Source organism: Cnephaeus nilssonii, assembly GCF_951640355.1.
Source record: "Cnephaeus nilssonii genome assembly, chromosome: 7".
In the NCBI taxonomy this organism is placed as follows: Eukaryota; Metazoa; Chordata; class Mammalia; order Chiroptera; family Vespertilionidae; genus Cnephaeus; species Cnephaeus nilssonii.
Genome location: NC_137078.1, coordinates 58,156,776 through 58,182,023, shown reverse-complemented (window position 1 = coordinate 58,182,023; position 25,248 = coordinate 58,156,776). Strand labels below are relative to the sequence as shown.

The 25,248-nt window shown below is 39.8% G+C and overlaps 1 protein-coding gene across 2 annotated transcripts in view; it reads left to right on the top strand.

Moving 5' to 3' along the window:
• The window catches only part of CACHD1 (cache domain containing 1), a 238,354-nt gene that overhangs the window by 173,580 nt on the left and 39,526 nt on the right, over nucleotides 1–25,248 (top strand). For both annotated transcript variants that reach the window (XM_079777692.1, XM_079777691.1), the window contains 4 exons: nucleotides 16,500–16,640; nucleotides 20,825–21,058; nucleotides 23,942–24,091; nucleotides 24,727–24,850. In XM_079777692.1, the coding sequence (XP_079633818.1) occupies nucleotides 16,500–16,640; nucleotides 20,825–21,058; nucleotides 23,942–24,091; nucleotides 24,727–24,850 (649 nt within the window). The remainder of the gene's footprint in view (nucleotides 1–16,499; nucleotides 16,641–20,824; nucleotides 21,059–23,941; nucleotides 24,092–24,726; nucleotides 24,851–25,248) is intronic.

Genomic DNA, 25,248 nt, shown 5'->3' with positions numbered 1-25,248 from the left:
CATATTCGTTTTGTGTTTCTGTATATTATTATCTCATCGTTTATTGTGTTATCTCACAGTTTCCCTGGGTCAGGAGTCTAGATACACCTTAGCTGGGTTCTCTTCTTAGGATTGCGTAAGGCTGCAATCCAGCTGCCAGCCAGGTGTGTGGTCTCGTCGGAGGTTTGGAGTCCTCTTCCAAGCTCTAATTGTTGACATAATCACTTTCCTTGCAACTGTAGAACTCATGTCCACTTGCTTCTTCAAGGCCAGCAGGAGGGCACCTCCTCTTCAACTCCTGACTTCAGGGAAGGCTTTAAAGGTCTCATCGGAACTAATCAAACCCACCCTCCCTTTTGGTTTAAGCAGATCGGTCTCCCTTGTGATTGACATTAAGACCTGAATGTCATCTGCAAAATCGCTCTTACCACCTTTGCCATAGTCGATTGGTTAGAAGTGAATTCCTGGTCCTGCCCGCACTCAAGAGGGGAGGGGATCATTATTCAAGGGTGTCAGTCATCAGGCTCATCTTCGAAGTTGCCAACCAGCATTGAAACCGACCTATATTACCGGCTGGCCGAGTGTAAAGTTTCCCACGATTCAATAAGGCCAGTAGACAAGGCTGACCTCTTAAGTATTCAAGAGGATTGGCTAGTTGGTGGATGCCATTTACCTGTAGGTGCCATCTACCTCAGTGGAAGTGTTTCTACTTGATTCTTCAGCCATCAAACCAGCTTTAGAGTTTAAGTCCAGTTTTGATGGACTTAAACTCTAAAGCTCCACTTAAATAGTGGAGAGAAATGTCAGCCCAGCAGTGGCCAGGCAGTGCCTGTGACTCGGCAAGCCCCCAAGGAGAGGTAAGGAGGGTTGTCTGCCGGGTGTAGTTAGCCCAGAGCGCATACTCCATCAGGGAGGCAGCTGCTCTCCTGTCCAGCCTGTGTTGCCAGGCAGGAATTCCTGCCCTGTGTTGCCAGATCTTCTGTTTCAAAAGAAGCCAGAAATCTGGATTTTTATGTGAAATCCCTTGATTTTCAGATGTTGACATTTGTTCCAGCTTTAAAACTGTGAGTAGAGACCTCATTAAACCTCTTCTTACAAATCTTCCTGCATTGCATTTTTAAGCAGAAGGCTATTTTGATAACTAGCATTTGTCTTCCGTGTTCTTTGTTTTTCTTAATGTTGGCAAACAAAAGCATGTCCCATCAACACACTGGGACAAATTTTGATGGTACTATTTTTTCTTTTTTTCTTCTTCTTCTTTTTTTAATCCTCAGAGGAGTCCCTTTTCGGCCAACTAATGTGTTTCTAAGGTTTCACAAGGCCTCCACCTAAAGCTTCTCCCAGCAGTTTGAAGGAAAAAAGGACCTAAATGAGTTGCATAAAGCATTTTCTTCAGGAATGAGCATTGTCTGGTTAATTAATGAATGATTTGAGGTGCTCTCGAGCAATATAGCATAGTGTTTTAAGTATGTGGGTTTTAGGTTTCCACCAATGTGGTTTCAAATTCCTACTCTGGAATTTTTCTAACCTCTGTGAACTTGTGTAAATTATTTGATCTCTCCAGGCCTGGGGGTGATAATAAGATCCAGGATTCCATCATAAATATTGAATAAACGTAGCTGTGGTTGTTATGATATTCAGTTTCCTACAAGACTTCCAGCTATCCTACAGAGGATACTCCAGGCATCATAAATTGACCTCAGGCCCAAACAAGGCCAAGGACCACTAGTAGCCTTGGTTACAACACAGTGAGGGGTCTGTATACTCCTCCCAGGAGTTTACACTATATATACACACCACTGTTCATTCCACAGACCGTTATTTAGCACCTGCTCTGTACCTGGTACTGTTTGAAGGCCATGGGGTGAGGTTAATCTAATAAATCATATCTACCCTGTAGGATTATTGTGAGAATTAATTTGTGCATGAGAGTAAAGTATCTGTCCCCCATTAGTGATAATAAGATCCAGAAGCTACATGTCAGAAATTATTGTAACTTTGCACTAATCAGAAAAATCTAAAACTTTTATCCAGTGCTGGCTCTTTTTCAAGTCTGTGGTAGATTTATAACTGATAATATCAGTACATTTGGATTATTTGTTCTGGGTTTATCATTAGGGTAATTGGTTGGTGGGTCACTTTATAGCAGAAGGAATAAGATGGTTAGGAGTGATGATCTATTGGCATGGGCAAAGTCTCATTTGAGTAGCTCTTTCCTTTTTGATGGTGACCCTAAAGAATGCATGTGACTTAGGGGCTTGCCAAATGGAGAGTCCATTGCTTTTTTTTTTTTTAAATTTAAGTTCTTTATTGTTAATGTATTACAAAAGCCATTGCATTTTCTTCTAGGTATATACTATGTCATTGTTCTGCCCAAGTTCCTATAATTACTCATTCTTAACATTATTAATCATAAGGTTTAAAGTTCTTCTAACTGAATGACTAGAGAGACTATCCTGTTAAGTAAAAATAAATAAATAAATCAGACCAAATTTGGCAGGTCTGCTATCTAGAAATAGAAAAATAACGCTGTTTTGATTGTGCATAGGACAGTGCAGGGGCCAGATGGGGCGGGGGCCAGATATGGCAGGGATCTCCCTTTTCCACATCCAGCACAGAAAGGGAGATGAATGAACCGGTTCTAAGTGGAGGCGCCCACAGATTGAGAAATAAAAGAAAGAAAGAAAGCAAGACGTGGAAATAGAAGCAAGCTGGGAGCCAGGTGGGACGCCATTCTCTCTGATGGAGAGGCAGCAACAACGACCCTGAGCCCTTGCAGCACATTTATTTTATACCCCCAAATACCAGGAAGTATCACCAAAACTTAGGATCAAAGGAACTTATTTGCATTCTTGAGTAGGCCTTAGCATTCCTGGTGCTTGACTGGATTTACATATCTAGACCCGCCCCTGCCGACACCTGGGCTGATATGAAGGCCAAGCTGATAACACGTCTAGCCTCATTGGGAAGCATGTTCCCAGGACGTGGCTCTGCCTATAGCCCTGAGTTCAGCTGACGATAATTAAAAAAATGCCCATGTGCCTTCCCAGGCGCTGTCTACATCTCACCCTTTTTTTGTTTTTAAGCTACTATAATAAAAGTAAAATTTAAACATTAAGAATAAAGCTCTAATATTAAAATAATTGCAAACAATGCCAATGCAAAAACTAAACTACATCCATGTTATCATTTTAAAACTTGAACATCAAGAGCAAAACTCTGGCTATTAAATAATAACAAAACAATGATAATGCAAAACAACAAGAGAGAAATCAAAACTATACACATGTTAACATTTTTTTGCTACTAAATGAAAGAAAGTCTCTTTTGCTGCTGGTGTATATTTACTCAGAGTCCTTGGACTTGGCTGCACAAGACTTTGCAGAAGACTGGCAGCCAACAGATGCTAGCATGAGCAGGTACATGGTTGAAGAAGTAGCTTCCACTTCTTGCTTTTCCACAATCTGCTGCGCTTCAGTCGTTAACTTCTTCAGCTGACTCCATATTGGCACCTCAGTCCCTTGTGTAGCCTTCAGTTTTCCTCTTCTTCCGCTTTGCTGTCATGGGGCAACTCTCACTCCTTTTGAGTGAAGGGACACAGGAGTGTCTCTGGGTCCATTGTGGTGACGGACGTAACGCTCTGGCACCCAAATTGGCTGCATTGCTCCTTTTGGAAAGATATAAAACACAACCTCTTCCCCACATTATTACTGAATCTGATAAAACTCTTGTCTGGTTTGTGCTTCCTTCCACCTAGCTAACTCGGTGGAGGCTATTGTACAGGAGGCCTGATGCCTTTCACCTGCTATACAATTCTCTGCATCACAATTCTAAAGTATAAAGAGCATGACTGAGTTTGTTTTGAGGTGACACATAACATTCGTCTCCCCCTTTTTGTTTTAGTAATTGATTTTAAGAGTACGATTGGCTCTTTCTACAATTGAGTGACATCCATTTTACCAGATTTGATTAGGTTTAAGTCCTCGGGGATTTAACCCTAAAGTTGGCACAGGGAGGCAGATAACACACTGAGGACATTGCTTCCAATAAAACATGGAAATTGTCATTCTCTAATAACATTTTAAAGGCTGAAAATTAAATGAAAAGTTCCTCTGAATTAGTGTGCCCTATAGTAGCTGTTTCAATAATTTTGACCATACTTACCACATAAGTACTATCACTATAGATTGATGGGCTCCGTAGCAAAATCTGTTAAGGCATAAATAAGAGCTTGTATTTCTACTGAAATATAAGGAGTTTGAAGGATCTTCGCTCCCCTGCTGCAGTAGATCCAGCCTTTCCAGAATTGGATCCATCTGTAAAAATGGTTAATGCCTGAGGTATAACATCTCTTTTAATGTGGCAGTTAATACTATTCCCTGTGTTAGAAATAAGTCAGGGGTCCTGGTAGAACACAAAACATCAAACATTTTGACTTCTATGCAGAAGGGTGTGCACACATGGTCTGGAAGCGCACACACCGACCTTCCTTGCCCTTGATCCTGGGCATCCTGCCGCAATGCACAGGTGCTGACTGCTAGCATGGCAAGGCATCTTCACTATCTTTATTTCTGGACTATTTCTCCTCTGTTCTTGTGGGCCATTACTTATTCTGTGGCTGGAACAGTTCTATCAGGTCCTCTCTGGGATCCGTTGTTGCAGGAATCCATATGGGCTTTTCTGGAAATATGCAAACGTATTCTTGACCAAAGGTTAATAAAGAAATCTTTTCCACAAATTAGACTTGGGATCCTTTTGATTTTTGTCTAAACGATTTTCCTTTGGCTTATTTTGACACCATAAGATGTTATGGGTGTCTTGTTATCAGCATTATAGATGAAAAATAACTTTTAAAGTAAAATTTTTTAAAGCAATTAAGGCTTGATATAATTTACTACAGGATATTTCTTACAGGATATTAATCTCCTTTTTTATTATTATGAGGCTTTTGTAAAAATTTTTAATGCAGTCTTGATAACCTTTTATTTTTAATTTTTGCACAGAAATATGACTGCTTTGGATTCATAGCATATTTAGCAATTTTACTATGAGATGAGCCATCAATAAAAGTTTTTGTTAATACTTCAGGAACAGTTTTTTGTCCAGTACAATTAGGTTTTTATGAATATTCACTTATTTTAATTAGCCAATTTAAGTTACTCTGAAATAAGGTTAATTTATTTATTAACTTTAATTTTATTTGTCCTAGGTTATGGACAGTAAATGACATTAAGTTTCTGCATTTAGTCTTTAACTTCGCATAAAATTTATCAGGGAGGCAAAAAACACTAATTATTTAGTTTAGTTTAAGAGGCCAAATATATAGACTTTCAATTACAATCCTTATGACATTTGAAGGAAACCTCTTTATTTCCTTCCAGAATAATTTTCAGTCGACAGAGTCTGATTTTAGAATCTTTGTCTTTCTTTTTACAACATAAAACCTTCTATCACCAGGCCATGTCACATGAAACACTTTCTCTTAAGTTTATGGTGACCACTTGTATGGATCAGATTTAATATTTTAATAACAATCTTAGTTTACACTGTAAATATTAGTGAAAGAGAATTCAAAACTTTTAAATTTCTCCTTTTTATTAAAATTATAATTACATTTTAAAGTATCCTTTTAGGCTTATTTGCATATACAGAGGGATTATGGGAAGCCTTCAGTAACTTTCTTAGAAAACCTATTTAAATTGCTTACAAAGACATTGGCTTATTCAAAGGAAGGGGGTTGGCCTTTGTTATTTCAAGATGGCGGCCACAACATAGCAAGCCATGCGGCCAACATGGCGGCTGTCTAATCCGTTCTTTTAAAAGACAGTCAAAATCACATTGCAGAAAAACTCTCACTAGCTGTTTCTGATCTTTATTAGAATTGTTTATAAAAATATTAGCTTTTCATTTAGCTGAAAACCTTGATTATAATTTAATAAGCTAATTTATTTAAGTAATTAAAGTAGGTATCTTCATTTAAAAATACAAAGCAAATTCACGTCTGATTCAGAAGCCGAAAATGTTGCCCCGTCTCTAACTTAATTAAGAATGCAGGCGGCTACGATGTCAGGCAGTAAATGTTGGCTTCTAATCTGTTGTTAGATTTTACTTGGATTCAATTATTTAAACATTGGCTTCTTATGTAACTTAATTTATATGAGACCTTGATTATATTTTCAAAAGCTAATTTATAAAGTAACTTAAGTAGGTATTTTTATTTAAAAAGGCAAAGAAACTTATTCAGGAAACTTATAGATCTGATACTTATTGTTCTGATCCAAAAGCACAAACACTGTCCCATCCCCAGCCCATTCAAAATGCAGGCTGCTTAGGACTTTTGTCTTTCTTGAAATTCTACTGCCATTGAAAAATTTTGGCTATATTTAAGAAATATATTGATTTTGCCCTTCTTAGAGGCGAAAACCTTCATAACATTTAATATATGTATATAAGTAAAATATATTGATTAATTTTTATTTGATAAAACTTTCCATGCGATTTCAAGTATCAATCGGTTTAATTACAAAGCATTTCTTTTAAGAGAGAAAGGACTTTTGAAAACATTTCAGGGCCCATGAAATGTCCAAAAGTCACTCTCAGTCTTGAAATAACTTGGAAAGATCAAATATATATATTTATATATATGATTTAAAGATTATATACTTAAATATCTTAAAGAATACCAATTACATTATTAAAGAATTCGGTTGGGATCAGAGAATTAATCCTCCTTTTTAAAAAAGACCAATAAGTAACATATTTTGAATTCTTAATTATCAGAGAAAACACAGTATTTTATTTTCTCAAAAACACGTTTTTATATTTTAGGCATTTAATTACCACATTTATATAATTTCTCCCAAATCAATTTGAACCTTAAACTTTTAGAGCTGGCAATTCAAATATTTAGCAGTTCTTTATTAATAACCTTTCATACTTTTAAGAATATATTTCAAAAATTCAATAATTAACTTCAAACCGACCATGTATTTTCTGCCTGGGGAAATTGAGAAGCAAACTTGTAGGTATTCAAATGCAAAATTGTTCTTTAAAGATGGCTGCTGGCGAGAACTGGCCTACCTGTTCTTCTGGGGGAAGGGCGTCTACCCCTTCTTCCATTAACCAAGGGTGTAGCTTTAAAACCTTTTCATGGTGAGTAAAGAGACCTTAAATTTTCAGAGCTTCAAATTTTAGGTAGCCAATTAAATACTTAGCATTTCTCAAATCAGTAATACTTTTACATTTTTAAGGCTACATTTCAAATAAAATATAAGCCATATTCAATTAATTAACTTCTATCCTCTAGACTTTATGCTAGGCATACTCAGATCAACATTTCAGTATTATAACATTTCAATACATTTAGATCATTTGAATTTATCATTTGAGGCCTGGCACAGCTGCTAACTTTTAAAAGCGACCATAATGTTTCTGCTGGGGAAGTCAGGAAACAAACCCGTAGCTATTCACATGTAAACTTGCTATCTGCTTCCTGCTGGTTACTTGACTCTGGGCGGGAAATTTCAAAAGAGCTACTTTAGATTGCCTTGGGAATCTAGCCTGTATTTTTTCCCGGTTCATATCCACCATATTTAAGGCTAAAAATAGTCTCGGGTTTTTATTCTGTACGTAGCAAAAAGTTAAGCTCAGCTCAGAAACTCTATCTAAAATGTCCAAATACTGGACAGTTGCACACATCGTCTTTTTAAACTGGCTTTTCCTTTTACATGTGCACAGAAATCCCGGATGCATTTATGAATTTGTAAAAGCTTTAAGTCACTAGCCGGAAAAAAACATGGCAAAGATGAGACCTTTTAAAATTGCTTTCTCGGGGAGTGGCATCCATATTGGATCACCACATGTCTCCCTTCCCCCACCTCCTTCTTTCTTTGGGGGAAGAATTCAGTAATGGTCTGGCATCTACTGTTTTTATTTTATTTTTTCAATTTTTTATTTATTTTTATGTTTTAAGGAAAGAAAGGTTTTTTAAGATAAAGAATTGTTGACAGTTTCTGAGAAATTCCTTTAATCTTTTTTACTTGGTTACAAGTAGTTTTAGCCTCCAACAAAATGAAATATGAAGTCATTTTCAGCCAAGCACCTGCATCCAGCCATAAAGGCTATGCAGCTACGAGCAATACCTTTCCCGCTCACAGTGATGCTTGTCCCGCTCTGCCTCAAACTCTAGCTCCTGCTCATAATTACGAGATAAATCTTTATCAGGTGGGCTTTTGGCTGTGGTAGCAGGAACGGCATGTAGAGGCGGAGGAGGTGCAGATGGTATTCTTAGAGATTTGCACCCTTCCACTGCAGGCTGTAAGGCCGTGGCTGCACCCCACTTAGACGTTCTTAAACTCTCCTGTGCTGAATCAACACACAACTGCTTTCTGGTTTTTCCCCACATTTCATTAACAAAACTTAAAGAAATCAAGAATCTGACTACGCTTAACAGAGCATCTTTGAGCTTTGAGCATAGTTTTAACATTTGAGGATTACCCATAATTTACACCCAGCTAATTCAATTCAGTTAACAACAATACACTCCCTTACCTAACACTTCTTTAAATCTGTGGCGCGCACAATTCTTGGAGCGATCCCTTGCCTCTTACCTCTTGTTGCCTCTTTCATGGCCCACATTGGACACCAGATGCAGGGGCAGGATGGGGCGGGGGCAAGATATGGCAGGGATCTCCCTTTTCCGTGTCCAGCACGGAAAGAGAGATGAACGAACCGGTTCTAAGTGGAGGCGCCCACGGATTGAGAAATAAAAGAAAGAAAGCAAGATGCAGAAATAGAAGCAAGCTGGGAGCCAGGTGGGACACCATTCTCTCTGATGGAGAGGCAGCAACGACGACCCTGAGCCCCCAAATACTTAGGATCAAAGTATTATTTTATACCCCCAAATACTTAGGATCAAAGGAGCTTATTTGCATTCTTGAGTAGGCCCTAGCATTCCTGGTGCTTGACTGGATTTACATAACTAGACCTGCCCCTGCCGACACTTGGGCTGATATGAAGGCCAAGCTGATAACATGTCCAGCATCATTGGGGAAGCATGTTCCCAGGGCATGGCTCTGCCTATAGCCCTGAGTTCAGCTGACAATAATTAAAAAAATGCCCATGTGCCTTCCCAGGCACTGTATACAGGACAGGAATGGAGTCAGGGATGAGGCAAAAAAGCAGTGAGGATACTTACAAAGTATATATCTTATTGTGGGGATGAAAAGAAAATACACTGAGTGCTGAAGGCTGCAGGCCTTCTAGCTTTCCAAATATGGGCCTATGTCCTAAAACCAGCTCTCAATAACAACATATTTAATCCAAATTCCTAAAGTTGAGTAAAAATCAGTTTTACAGGTGTGTCCAGGAATTTATCACACGTGGTACCTTTGGCATTGGGCAGCCTCATGGTATATTTGTACACACACATATACACTATTTTTTTCCAGTTAAAACTTTAACTTAGGTGTTCTCAGGTGTGTATTTACAACATGGAGAATTATTATCAGCTAATTTAAGACAAGGATATTCCTAAGCTTTTGGGTGTATGTGTGTGTGTGTGTTGCATCAGTATTCACTTCCTAATTTCTGATAAATAAATAGTGCAATATAAATTTGCAGTTAGTATTTATTAGAGAATTATTCAAGCATCAAAAGTAGCTTTAAGACTTGCTTTAGGTCCTATCCAATGGCACCCAGCCCCAGCAGTGGGAGCTACAAGCTGAGGATTGCTGATAGTTTCAAAGAGCATACTCAGGGCCAGTCACAAAACACGTCTGACATTGTCCTGTGCTAGAGATTGAGAGTAGCAGATCTATCTAATACAAAGACACAAACCCAAATAGGTATCCAAAATGGGGAGACAAAAAACAAGCCCAAAATGAAAGAACAAGAGAATTCTCTAGAAGAGCTAAATAAAATAGAGATAAGAAATTTATCAGACATAGACTTCAGAATAATGATGGCAAAGATGCTCAACAGCATGAGAAAAGATATAACTATGAAGAATGACATAGTACTAATAAAGAACACACAGTGGACAGAATACACAGTAGATTAGGGGAAGCAAAGGATCAGATCAATTAATTAGAAGACAGCGTAGAAAAAAAATCAGAGAACCAACAACCCCTAGAAATTAGCACAGCAGCCAGCCCAACCCAGCCCATCCAGCTGAGCATCCTCCAGAGCATTCTAGCCACTATGAACATGCCAGCCAGGCCAGGAGGCAGCCAGCAAGTTGACCTGGCCAGTGTCTTGATGCCCGAGATCATGGCGCCTGTCCTCGCCAACGCGGACATCCAGGCGCGCCTGCTACCCTACCTGCCCTCTGGGGAGTCGCCGCCACAGGCCGCAGAGGAGATCCAGAACACACTGACCTCCCCCCGGTTCCAGCAGGCCCTGGACAGGCTCAGTGCGGTCTTGGCCTCAAGGCAGCCAGGCCCCCTCATGTGCCTGTTTGGCCTGCCTGCAGAGGCTGTGGAGGCCGCCAGCAAGGGTGATGTGGAAGCTTTTGCCAAAGCGATGCAGAACAGTGCCGGATCGGAGCAGAAGGAGGGCGATGGGAAGGACAGGAAGGACGAAGAGGAGGACATGCGCTCAGATTAAGTTATTTGCTGTCTTTTACAGGCGGGGCTCTTGGCTGGTGGACGAGCAGTATGTTTGTGGGCCGTCGCACACCCTCACACCTCTGTTCTATCTTGCTAATAAATAAAAGCTTTTTTCTTTTACCTGCCCCCCTCCACCCCCCCCCCCCCAAAAAAAAAAAAAAGAAATCAATTACAAGCCATGGTGAAAGCAGTCTTGATAGTCCTGATGATACCTGGAACAGCGAGCCAAGTTTATCCTCGGGATTGTGTCTCATGAAGCCGAGGAATGAAATCGAGGACCAGAATATTAAGCAAAACTGTGGAAAATTTCTTGCAAGCAGATTCAGGCTCCCCACAGGGGCTGCTCATCGGTCCAGGGGTATATATTTGCTACAAGCCTGTTCTATATCCACCCATGTCACCACCTGATGGATTCCCTCAGTTGTTCTTGCCCAGGAACAGACCTGAACTTTCTCTGTTCTTATGCATCAGTTCTCCTTATTGTTGCAGCCTCTCCCTAGTTTCACATACCTCCTGCTCTGAGTCTAAAAACATTCTGATATACTATCAACAATAAAAAATATATTAAAAAATAAAAACATTGTTATTTCTGTATGGTTGGTTTCTATGGTTAGGCTTGCTCAAAGAACAATAATAATTATTATTATTATTATTATTATAAATGATTTAACCCTACAACGTAAGGAATTAGGAAGAGAACAACGAAAAAGCCCAGAGAAAGTAGAAGGAAGGAAATAATAAAGATTAGAGCAGAAATAAATGACATAGAGGCTACAAAAAAACTACAAAAAAATCTATGAAACCATGAGCTGGTTCTTTGAAAAGATAAACAAGATTGATGAACTGTTAGCCAGGCTCATCAAGAAACAAAGAGATGGGACCCAAATAAATAAAATCAGAAATGAAAGCAGTGAAATAACAGCTGACATCAGAGAAACACAAATGATTGTAAGAAAATACTATGAACAACTATATGCCAACAAGCTGTACATAGTGGATGAAATGGACAAATTTCTAGAAAAGTTCTTCCAAAACGGAATCAGAAAGAATCAGAAAACCTGGTGAGGCCAGTAACAACTGATGAAATATAAGCAATAATCAAATAACTTCCAGCAAACCAAAGCCCTGTTCTGGACAGCTTCCTAGGGCAGTTTTACCAAACCTTTAAAGGACAACTATTACCTGTCCTCCTCAAACTGTTCCCAGAAAATCTAAGAGGAAGGAACACTTCCAAGCTCTTTTCATGAGGCCAGCATAATCCTACTTCCAAAACCAGATAAAGACACTACAAAGAAAGAGAACTATCCCTGATGAACAAAGATGCTAAAATCTTCAACAAAATATTAGCAAATGGGATTCAGCAATATATTTTAAAAAATCGTGTACCATGACCAAGTGGGATTTATTCCAGGGATGCAAGGCTGGTACAATATTTGCAAATCAATAAACCTGACACGTCACATAAACACATAAAGAAAAACATCACATGATCATATCAATAGACACAGGAAAAGCATTTGACAAAATCCTACACCCATTTTTGGTAAAAACTCTCAGCAAAGTGGGAATAGAAGTATTAATAAACGCCATGTATGACAAACCTACAGCCAACATCATACTCAATGGGCAAAAACTAAAACTGTTTCCCCTAAGAACAGGAACAAGATACAGATGTCCGCTTTCACTACTCTTAATTCAGCATAGTACTGGAAGTCCTAACCACAGTGATCAGGCAAGAAGAAGAAATAAAAGGCATCCAAATTGGAAAGGAGAAAGTAAAACTCTCATTATTCACAGAGGACATGTTATTACACATAGTAAACCCTGAAAACTCCACCAAAACACTACTGGATTTAATAACGGAATTTGGCAATGTAGCAGGATACGAAATTAGCACCCAGAAATCTATGGCATTTTTATACACCAATAAAAAATTCTCAGAAAGGTAAACTAAACAAATAATCCCACTGCAACAAAAAAAATTAAGATACTTAGGAGTAAAGTTAATCAAGGAGGTAAAAGACTTCTACTCAGAAAACTACAGGATGTTGAAAAAAGAGATAGAGGAAGATATAAACAAATGGAATAATTTACCTTGTTTATGGATTGGTAGGATTAACATCATTGGTAGAATTAACATCCATACTACTCAAAGCAATCTATAGATTCAATGCATTCCCCATTAAAATACCAATGGCATATTTCACAGATCTGGAAAAAATACTCCAAAAGTTTATATGGAACAACAACAAAAAAAAAAGACCCTGAATAGCTACAGCAAAAAAACCGACCCAGCCATTACGCTCAACTAATATTTGACAAAGGAGACAAGAACATACAATGGAATCAAGATAGTCTCTTCAATAAATGGTATTGGGAAAATTGGACAGATACATGCAAAAATATGAAACTAGCCCATCAACTTACACAATAAACAAGAATAAACTCAAAATGGATAAAACACTTAAATGTAAGTCAGAAAACCATAACAATCCTAGAAGAAACTATAGGCAGCAAAATCTCAGACATTTCTCATAGCAATATGTTTACAGATACATTTCCTAGAGCACAGGAAACTAAAGAGAAAATAAATGGGACTACATCAAAATAAAATCTTTTGCACAAAATAAAAGCTTCTGCATCAACAAAATAAAAAGGGAACCCAGTGTATGGGAGAACATATTTGGCAATGATACATTTGATGAAGTGTTAATATCCAAAATATATAAGGAACTCGTACAACTTAAAAAAAAAAGGAAGACAAATTATCCAATCAAAAATAGGCAAAGGACCTGAATAGACACTTCTCCAAAGCAGACATATAGATGGCCAAAAATATATGAAAAAATGCTTAAAGTGCCCAATCATCAGAGAGATGCAAATTAAAATGACAATGAGGTACCATCTCACAGAATGGCTACTATCAACAAATCAACAAATGAGAAGTGATGTGGAGAAAAGGGAACCCTAGTGTACTGCTGGTGAGAATGCAGACTGCTTTAGCCATTATGGAAAACAGTATAGAGCTTCCTCAAAAAACTACAGCCATTTCACCCAGTGATCCCACTTCTAGGAATATATTTTAAGAGACCTGAAACACCTATCAGAAAGAACGTATGCACCCCTATGTTCATAGCAGTGCAATTTACAATAGCTAAGATCTGGAAATAGTGCCCATCAGTACACAAGTGGATAAAAAAGCTGTTGTACATTTATACCATGGAATACTACGCAGCAGTAAAAAGGAAGTATCTCTTACCCTTTAACCCAGCATGGAAGAACTTGGAGAGTATTATGCTAAGCAAAATAAGGCAGTCAGAGAAAGATAAGTATCATATGATCTCACTCATATGTGGAATCTAATGAACAAAATAAACTGATCAACAAAATAGATCCAGAGACATAAAAAGCGTGGAATAGTCTGGAATCTTAGAGGGAAGGTGGGGAGGATAGGTGGGTGGGAAGAGATCAACCAAAGAACTTATATGCGTATATGCATAACCCATTGACACAGACAATAGGGTGGTGAAGGCCTGAGGTGGGGAGTGGGGGTGGGCTAGAAGGGCCAAAGGGGGGTGGGTGGGGAGGGGGGACATACATATGTAATACTTTCAACAATAAAGGTTTTTAGAAAACTAAAAAAGAAACTAACAATAAGAGTTACTCATGTAATGGGGAAGTCAAATGTATTGATTGGACTGAGGGAGAGAAGCATACACATACTGTATACTATCTGCTTGGGGAGGGAAAATACTTGCTTATGCGTATACTAAGTTGTAGTAGTAAATAAGAGATAGCAACTTTGAATGAATTTACTTCTTTGGGTCAGATTTTATGAAATCAGTTCATTTGTCTACAACATTGATGCAACATAAAATTATCTATTCCATGCTTCACAATAAAGGATACTTTCAAAGTCTAAACTGGAAACTTACAAACTGAAGGAACTTCAAGCACTGTATCCTCAATACTGTGAGGATACTTGTGTAAAAGAGTAACTATATTCATTATCCTTTGCTGGTCGACAAATTACCCCAACAGTCAGTGATTTAACATAATAAGCATTTATTATCTCAGTGTCTATAGGTCCAGAAGGTGGACACAGCATAGCCGGTACCTGTGGCTAAAGGTGTCTCATGAGGTTGCAAACTATGGGCCAGGGTTGCTGTCTTCTCAACATTCAACTTGGAAAGGACTCGCTTCCATGTTCACTCCAATGGGTGCTGGTGGGATTTGATTCTCAGGGCCTCTATCCCATTCCTCTCCATTGGACTCGTACAGCATGCTACCTGGCCTCCCTGAGAGTTGAGAAGTGGAAGCCACCATCTTCTTGTAACCTAATCTGTCTATTGACATCTCACCACCTCTGCTGTAAGTCATTAACTCCAGCCCACAGTCAAAGAGACACTGCTACTCAAGGATGTTAATATCAGGAGGTGGGATCATTGTGGAGCCCGCTCAGAGACCCCCTGCCTCAGTAACTATGAAGCAACCTCATTTAAATGACAACAATAAGGACCTGAAGAAATAAGCATATAACATTGTATAAATATGTATTTCTTAATAAAATGATAAACTCATAGACAGGATGTCTTACAATATATACTCAAATCAGAGAATCTCATATTACAAAGAAAAGGTAAAAACCCAGTTCTCTTCCTTCCCCTGCTCCATGAAAGCCACAGCTCAGCCTCCGCTCCCATCACCATGACCCTAGTGCAGGGAATCTGTGGTTACTCTTTCTGAGTAAATCCACTTGAAAAAAGTTCTTCCCACAGACCTGCAGTGGCTTCTCGGTTACTCTACCCGTTAGCCCTCGAGGGAGAGTAGTTTTTCATTTTGAGTCACAGGTGCTGCTTTACACCTGTTTTTTGCTTTGTTTCGTTTTGTTTTTGTTTTGTGTTTCTCTTGTCTTTTGACCTCTATTAGCCATCACTCTTTTGCTCTCACTCTTTATGCAAATTAACCTTAGTCCTCACAGCAACCCTATAAAGTAAGCACTGTCAGCCCCATTTGATGGACAAGGAAATGTAGGTGTCGAGAGGTTAAGAAATCTGCCTACATCACCCAGACACAGCTTGGAAGTAGCAGAGCTGCGAGTTGAACACAGGCAGGCTGGCTCCTGACACATTTTTTGGTTGTTGTTTATATATACTATTGATTTCAGAGAGGAAAGGAGAAGGAAAGAGAGATAGGTGTTTTTAAATGTATTTTTATTGATTTCAGCGAGGAAGGGAGAGGGAGAGATAGAAATATCATGAAACGAGAGAATCATTGATCGGCTGCCTCTTGCATGCCCCCTACTGGGGATCAAGCTCAAAACCTAGGCATGTGCCCTAACTGGGAATCAAACCAGGCTCCTGATGAGTTTTCAAAGCAAACATGTAAGCAGCTACTTAGTGTAGGGAAAAGAACTCTACAGGTCTCAAGGGCCTTGAAAGAACCACCATTTTTAAAGCCTAGCTCCCTCCCCCCAAAAAATTTAGTCATCCCAAATGGAAATGAAGATTCAGAACCCAATTTAATCTTTTCCTCCATGACTCAGGATATGAGTCATGGAGGAAAAGATTAAATTGGGTTCTGAATCTTCATTTCCATTTGGGATGACTAAATTTTTTCAACCATGGGTGCCCTTAGGAGATCTTCTTTTATCTGGAAATATATTAGGAGCCTCTCTTTACCTGACAGCGGATACTAGTAAATGAGGCCTCGTTGCCCACAAAGTACAGGATGGACGCGAAGCAGAGGCAGGGAGATGAAAGGCCCAGCATCAAATGGGAAGGAGTAGGAATGGTGGGCCAGGCAGGTCCTGGGGGCGGACAGTCCGGGGGGGGGGGGGGGGGGGGAGACAAAGGAGCTGCACTGCTGTCTTTAGCCAGAGCCCAATGTAACAGTTTGTGTGTTTTTGTTTAGATACAGACATGGTCATCATTTACCTGTCAGCTGGCCTTACATCAAAGGAAGAAGATAAAAAGGCGACGCTCCGGATCATCAATGAAGAAAATAGCTTTCTAAACAACTCCGTGATGATTCTCACCTATGCCCTCATGAACGGTAGGTAGTGTTTCGCGATTTTTCTTTCAGATGAAAGTTCTCTCTAAATGTATGCTGCTTTCAAAAAAAAAAATAAAAAAAGAACCACAACGGTGTGCTTTGATGGAGGCCATAAGCAGAGAGGCAACTGAGCAGCTTCCTTCCCAAGCCGTCTCTCTGCAGCTAATGTTGGTATTCAGGGCGTGTGTTAGAAGGTCCTTTCTCCTCCTCCTCTCTCTCCAGACAACAGCTCGTTTCTAAACCTTCTCCAGTTATGTGGTCTCCCAGAGGATTCTGTGTGACTGCCTTTTTTTCAGTTCTCCTTCATAGTCTGGGATTTTCATACTACATCGAGGTTACTAAGTGTTTTTTGTTTTTGTTTTTTCATTGACTTAAGCTGCAGGAAGTCACGGTACTGACCTAGATTGGTGTGCAGGGCAGTGACTGTCACACTTCCCTGCAGAATCGCCCCTGAAGCCTCTCTACACTTCCCTGCAGAATCGCCCCTTCCTCCTCCTCAGCTTTCCTAGGCTTGTGACAGGCTTGTGGTGAAGATTCATTAGCCCTAATGCATAGTAAACACAGGACACGGCCTGGCATTTGCAAGGTGCTCATTAAGGTTGATTTTTTTTTTCTTTTTTGCTGTTAAACGAGACATTATGTGAAAGTGTTTAGTCAGTTGGCCCCTCTGAGGAAAAGCTCGCTATTCTTTCCTTCTGCTCTCCCCCGTCCCCCAGTCTGACTGCACTCTATCTTCTAGCCTCTCTGCTGTGTCCTGTCTCCCCACCTGTCAGTCATCACTCTGCTCCCCAAGCATCTCCTTCTTCAGGCCCCTGGGTCCCTGTTCAAGGTGGCCATAGGCTCTTGCTTTTAGAGGCCGTGTCTTGATCCAGCACCCCTGCCCACCTACGGTCTCTATGTCTCCTGTCCACTTCCAGATTCCATGTAGAACCACGTGGCTTTAGGGGCAGCGGCTCTCCTATTTTAATGTGCTAAGGATTACTTTAAGTTGTTTTTGTAAAACGCAGACTCCCTCAGGTTTTCCTTCGGACCCTCTTAGGTGGGGTCCAGGAATTTGAGCTCTGGCCAGCAGGATTCTTTCCCAGGTATTTTGTGGATTGCACACACATGGACGAGCACACGGTGTGTGGCCTGGAGGTTCTGAGTTCCAGTCTCCATGTATTAGCCGCGTGGCTTACTCCCAGTAATGTTTTCTCTTTAGGCCTCAGTTTAATCTGTAAAAAGAAAATAATAAAATGTATATAGGGTTTGCCAGGATAATAAGTAAACAAGACATGAAGCGTTTAAAGCTCCTGACACAGTACCTGGTAAATCACCGGACCTCAAAGCCACCTGAAGGAGAATGAAAGCTGGTGTGATTCCCTGTCTCGGTACAGCTCGGAGGCAGGCTCGGCCGGCTCTCTGTTCGTATTCTGTCCCGCGGTGTGTTGTGCATGTTGCCTGTTAACACTGCGGTGATGCGCTCACCTCCGTATTGTTCTCTCCTTCTCCCTTCACTTTTCACAGGACTGTGAGCTTCTCAGGCGTGAACAGGGTTTTCGTTTCCTTTGTATGCCGAGCACAGCTGAGAGGGGCAGGGATGGCCGGTTTTTCCTATGGCACATACCTTTCGGTGTTTCCTCTGGGTGCCCGTCACTCTTTTTCATATGGTTTAGCTTCGTTCACACTTAAGAGAAAAGCAAGGATGGGGAAAAGGAAGGGAGGGCGGGGAAGGGAAGGGACAGAAAGGAAGGGGATGCGAGGGGAAGGGAAATGTGTTGAGCCTACAATGTCACCGTGCACTGAGGTTTTAGAGCTGTATCACACAAAGTCCCTGTCCTCGGGAAGCTTACAACCTAGTGAGAAAGACAGACCGACCCGGCAGATAAATTCAATGCAGTGGTACAGGAGTGAGGAAACGTAAAATGAAGGGATCACTTCTTTTCCATTGGATTTGGAGGTCTGCTCAGGCAGACACTGAAAAAAGAAGCCTCATTGCTGTCACCCATCTCTTCACTGATCCTAAGTCTTCCCACCAGAGAATCTTATGCACCTACTGTGCCCTGATGCTTTCCTTGTTTAAAACCTCTGGTGACTTCCCTCCCACCATCCCCATCTCTTCTCTTTCTCCCTTTAACCCAGCCACACACACGTGCTCACTGCCATTTTCTCCCAATGCTGTCCACCTCCGAGCACTGCTCACTGGCACTGCCACATCCGCTTAACTTGACCAGTCAGGCTTCAAGTAAGGAAGCAGAACCACCCTGAGAATTTGGGTGTAACAGTTTTATCATCAGGATTACAGTGTACAAAACTATGGGGAAACTAGAAAAATAAAGAAGAGTTCAAAAAAGAAGAGTTCACAACGTTTAGTAGCCAGCTCTGGTATAGGTGGACACATTGGAGCTTTTTGGGATATCTAGAAGCTAGTGTATAAGTGTGTGGGAGATCATTGGCTCTTCATGGCTGTACCCCTGGGAATTCTAAGTGAATCATCTGGGCTTGCCCCTGGTGAGCAAGCCAAAAGCTGGGAAAGGAAACTGAATCACATCAGCGTGAGCAGGACATTTCCCTCCCTCTGTGTCTGTCTCTCACCCTTTCTCACTTCTCTTACATTTCACAACACTTCACTTTTGGCCACCTTTAACCTGGAAGCATAAAGGAAAGGGAATTCTGGGAAATGTAGTTTTTAGCATGACTCTATTGACGATAGAACTACACAACATACTTAACCAGTCTGCTCCCTTACTGCCAGCCCTACATAACGTTTCATGATAGAGTGATACAAAATTTCCAATCTTTGGTAGCCTTGCATCCCACACTGTTCTTCTTTAGCTAGTAGATGTTCCTGTTTATTGCTTTCCTTTTACATTTTGAAAGAACCAAGCAGTAGATGACAAAGAAAGGAAATGTATTTATTGCCTTAAGTTGTGTGCTTTTATCATTCACCTCTGGGAGCTTCTGAGCTTCTCAAGGGTATAAGGTCAGGGATTAGGGATCAGTGTATCTTTTGTGTTGTCTTTTACTTGGAATGTACCACTTACCCACTCCCTCATCTCAACTTTGTGTCAAGCAAGGGAAACAATAATCTGGTTCTGGCTTTCCTTAAGCATTACATGAGTGGAGCAAAAGCCAAGTTATTAAAACACAATATGTTAAGAAAGAAATAATATCCATTAGATCCTGCTATGACTCTAGAAATAGTCTTCCAAGGTTAGAGCTATGTACACTCCTTATTTAAAAATGATAATGCCACATAAGGTAGGTGAACAACGAACTCTTCAGATTTTTTTTTTTTAATGACTGAATAGTTCAAGAACATGAGGCAAAGCCTTTTTAAAACTCTTTGGTAGAATCTCAGTAGTGATTGAAATCATTTGAATTTGTTTACAGTGGTACCCATATGGGATCAGTTACTAATCCTTTTGACTGTGTTCCAACAATAGCAAACCAGAATTTTTAAAAGGTTTTATTAAATTTATTTTTGTGCTATGGATTACAGATGTTGTAGGACAATACATCCCGGTATGCCTAAATCTTTTACAAAGTTTTAAAACCATCTAAACATAAAAAATATACATTAAATAAATCAAATCCAGTATTATCCTAACAATATCAAGCATGAAAACATTTGTAATTAAAATGAGCTTAAAGGCACAAGGTTTGGAGGCCTCCTAAATGCAATCCATAATGCTTTCATTTAGTTGCATGAGACTTTGGCAAGTGTTTAATAGGCGAGGAGGTTAAAAAATGAAATGGTAAACCTCTATCCTTTAAAACTCTTACAATTTCATCTACTAATTTAAATTAAATGCAGACTTCTTAGTCATGACTTTTGCTTTCAAATATTAAATGCAGAAAAATAAATTTGAATATAATTAAATTTTTAGGGGAGAACACATCCTTGCTAGATGGAGCTTCTTTATTTACTCATGTGTTTTGCATTGTTGCCTTTTGAAGAACCCCTTTGCCCTCTCGACTATTTGAGGAAAGGCTATGCATCAGGCTTTGATCCTCAACAAGAACTGGTACCTCTGTTGTCAGTCCAGATTGTCTCTGCAAAGACCTCTTTAGCAGAGGGGTCTTCATTTGGCAGAGGTATTACAAGACGTCAGCCAAGCCTTTATTAGATCTAAATGGCAACGTTACTGTAGAAATTTATACCATGTTGTGTTACATTGTCTTTCCTTGGCTTTCCATTTCAGATGGGGTGACTGGTTTGAAAGAGCTGGCTTTTCTGAGAGATCTGGCTGAACAGAACTCAGGAAAGTATGGCGTGCCGGACCGGACAGCCTTGCCCGTGATTAAGGGCAGCATGATGGTGCTGAACCAGCTGAGTAACCTGGAGACCACAGTCGGCAGGTTCTATACCAACCTTCCCAACCGGATGATCGATGAAGCCGTCTTTAGCCTCCCCTTCTCCGATGAGATGGGAGATGGTGAGTTTGGAGGAAACTTCCTGCTAAATGATAGGGAAGAGAAGTAGACTTGGAACTAGAGAGCAGCTTTGCAGAGCTGGTGGTACATAAAGCTCAGAGTGCTTAGGATTCAGCCTCAACGGCAGAGCAACATGGAGTAGACAACAAATACAGGCTTAGCATTAGAGAGGATTGCAAATCCACACCACAGCTGAGGTGTTGTCCTTGGTAACTTATTTAACCTTGTTAACTCCCATTTGGTCATTGGTTCAAAAGGTAATATTTTTTTTTCCTTTTTATTGAATGTATTAGGGTGACACTGGTTACAAAATTATACAGGTTTCAGGTGCACAATTCCACAACACATCATCTATACACTGTATTGTGTGTTATCACCCCAAGTCAAGTCTCCATTCATCACCATTTATCATACCCTCCTCCACCCCCACTCCCAACCCCCAACAGCTGCCAGACAGCTCTCTATCTTTGAGTCTAAATTTTTGAAGTCATTATAATTATGAGATTTATTAGTGCCTGGCATTCCTCTTGTTTTATTTATTTATTTTACCTTTGTTGTTATTGCTACTATCATTATCATTCTGATGTCACAATTACCCATAGTTTGTTATTTTACTTTTGTCAGTATTACTATTATTATCATCATCACCCCAATATCACAAGTTGGGTGAAGTGTTTAACTGTCATGATTAAATTTCTTGGTCTGTAACATGGGAAAAATAATATTTCCCTCAAGGCAGTTGTGAAGATTAATTGCACTAATATTTGTAAAGCATCTAGAATAATGCTTGGCCAACAGCATGTGCTCAGGAGAAGCACAACCTTTTTCTTTTCCTTTTCCTTTTCATATTCTTGCCTATTCTTTTCCCTATTCTTTCCTGTCAGAGAAGATAGGAGAGGCACTTAATTACTAGCCAGCCAGACACCATCACCATATGAGATTTTATTTTCATGTTCCATTAACCAGGGACTCTCTTGAATACAGATATTCAGAGGAAACTCTTGTATAAAAAGTAACAAGCCTATAGAGAGTGTGTTTTCTAGAATTAGGTAAACATGTTCTTTATATAAGGAAGAAATATGGTAGCTGCTGCTACACCCGAATTTTTTTATCCTCCCTATTTCTGGCAGGGCCCATAGAAGTGTATAGATTAAAAATGCCCACCTTTAGGTAAGGTTGCTTTCTCTTCTGGGGAAAAATGTCAAGCCTAATGCAAGTAGCCCTTTGTTCATTTAACCAACATTACTGAGTGCCAGCCAAGCATTATTTCAGGCAGTGATGAGTAAGGCACACATCCCATCCTCAATAAGTGTTTAAGTCTATAAAATAAAGGTAAATCAATAAGCTCAGTTAATATCATCTCACATAGTTACACATTTTTTTTCTTGTAGTGAAAACTCTTAAAATCTCTCAGCAACTTTCAAATATACAATACAGTATCGTTAACTCTAGTCACCATGCTGTACAATACATCCTCAATGCTTATTTACCTTATCACTGGGCATAACTTTCACAAAGTTTTGCAGTGTTGTATCCACTTCCTCCTCCCGTGTGAGGCATGTACTTGGCCTTGACAATCGCAGCAGCTCAGTAATACTTGGGTGGGCATCATGCACAGTTCTCTGGGTGGAAGCCCATTCTTTGTAGGAATCTTAAAGAAGATCCAAAGCTCTTTCCCACATGTTCACAGAAGGATGGCTTTCTGATATATGCCGCTGCTAAGGTCTGAAGTGCCACCGAGCACAGGACAGTACAAGAGGATGGTAGAGAGAAGCTATCCCTCGTTTTGTTTGGGGTTTGAATTAGAGCCATAGGATTATAGGGTTGTTTGGGGTCCTAGAGATCATTTTGTCTCACCTCCCCATCTGACACATGAAGTCTCACTCAGAGAGGTGGCACAACTAACCCAACACAGTAGTAAAGCTACTAGGAAAGAACAGCTTCCCTACTGCCCAGGGCCAGTCATTGGCCCACTGTTCACTCTCTCTCCCCTTCGCTTTTCTCTTTCTGTAAGCATCCCATTGTTTTTGTATAGCCTGTGAGCCAAAAAAAAAATGGTTTCTATATTTTTAAAGCTCGATTTTAAAATAAAAGAAGGTGTGTGTAACAGAGACTACATAGCCCACAATGCCTAAAATATTTACTGTCTGGTTCTTTACAGAAAAGTTTGCACATTCCTGGCCCAAGGGACAAGAAATATGTTCCTTTGGAAACCTATTGTCTCCTTTAGCTAGTCAGAGTTCTAAGTGGTCAGATAACAAGAGTCTGTGCCTTCCTAAGTTTTTTCTCTCCATTAGTCTGTTTTTGGATAGGAAGCTTAGTGAAACGTAGTACCTTACAGGCTTTTCTTTATCCATAGTATCTTTTCATCCAACAACCCCTAGAAATGAGTACAGCACTTACTACTGTGTCCTTCAAACAGATGTGAAAATCAAGCTGCAGGGAAGTTATGTCCAATGAGATATGCATGATACACAAGGGGCACAATTGGGCAGAACCCATATTTTTGGATCCCCTGTCTAAGTGGTCTTTCAAGTTCAGCTGAATTTTCCTTACTCCAGGAAGTAGAATGATGTATTGAGTGCTGCTGATGATTGCACTGGTCTGGAATGTCATGTCCTTCAAGGTGAAAAATAGTGGGAAATGTGCACATTGCCTCAGTGTAACTGAGATATCTGAACCCCCAACAGACTCGATTTCCCTTGTGCTCTCCCTCACTTACACTGTCTGGAAGGGCAGTGGCTGGTTCCTGGATCACACAGGAACCTTTCCTTCCCAGCAGCCTTTGGACAGCTGCTAGGAGCCTTTATGATTCACCCGAGCACAGCTCCCGTCTTTGTCCTTTTCTGCTATTCTTTGGATTTTTTTTTTCTTTTAACCCATAGGTTTGATAATGACAGTGAGTAAACCCTGTTATTTTGGAAACCTACTCCTGGGAATTGTAGGTGTGGACGTGAACCTGGCTTATATCCTTGAAGATGTGACGTATTACCAAGACTCTTTGGCTTCCTATACTTTTCTCATAGATGACAAAGGTAATCTGCTAAAGTTAATCAGGGGAAAGAGTGATTTCTTTAGCAACCTGAAAAAAAAAAAAATCTGTAGGTATTCTGATCCTAACCAAGTAGGAAATGATAGCATTTCTACAAACACAGTGTAAATAGGACTACTACTTATAGTAGAACACCATAAAGGTGGCAGAATGAATCCAAACAGGATGCACATGTTCCTATGATGTATGGAGGGATAGGTAACAGTTATTTGTAAGGTCAGGAAATTAGACTTGAGAATTGAATGACACACAGAATGTGATCCTTTGAACTTTTTTGGTCTATATTGTTATCTTTGGGTTTACTGGCATGAAGGTTTATATGATAGATCAGGACATTTCATAAAATGAAAACCAAATGACCAGTACCTCCAAAATAGTCTTGATTAAACAGATGTCCGATAATTTAAGGACATCTTTCTACACTTCAGGAGTTTTATACAAGAACACATAAAACAAGTTCAGTTTTTATTGGACTGGTGAGTTACATACTGAGAAATTGAGTGTTGGGCAGCCGTCCCAGAGTATTCCATATTTCAAACCTACGATAGGCACTTTATTAGATTCACTACTTCCTACAACATGTTTTCCATAGCCTGTGTTTTTCTTTTCTTATTTCAGGGTATACACTTATGCACCCATCTCTTACCAGGCCATATTTGCTATCAGAACCCCCTCTTCATACCGACATCATTCATTATGAAAATATCCCCAAATTTGACTTGGTTCGGCAAAATATTCTAAGGTAAGGAAAAGGTGAGGGCTGTAGTATTGATTTTCTCTGAGAATAGGATCCTTTGAAGTCAAATATGAGTGTTTATTACAGGATATAAAACAAGTATATAAATTATTTTAGTGTTATCAAAAGTATACTCAGTAATTTTTTTCCTAAGAATAATAGCCAAAAAATATGTTTACTTTGAATAATAGGTAAGGTCTCTTAGAACTGTTATTTAGGAGAAATGTCTTGTAAATCAAATTCTGTGTTTACATTTGCCTTTAATTATAAAATCAGATATATGTTATCTCATTTCAAAAGAATACTCCCATTGTACCAAGTTGAAAAATGCTGGCAAAATGAAAGGTTAAGTTGAGGCCCAGCTCTCCCACATGCCAGAAAATAGCTTGGCAACATAGTGTCCA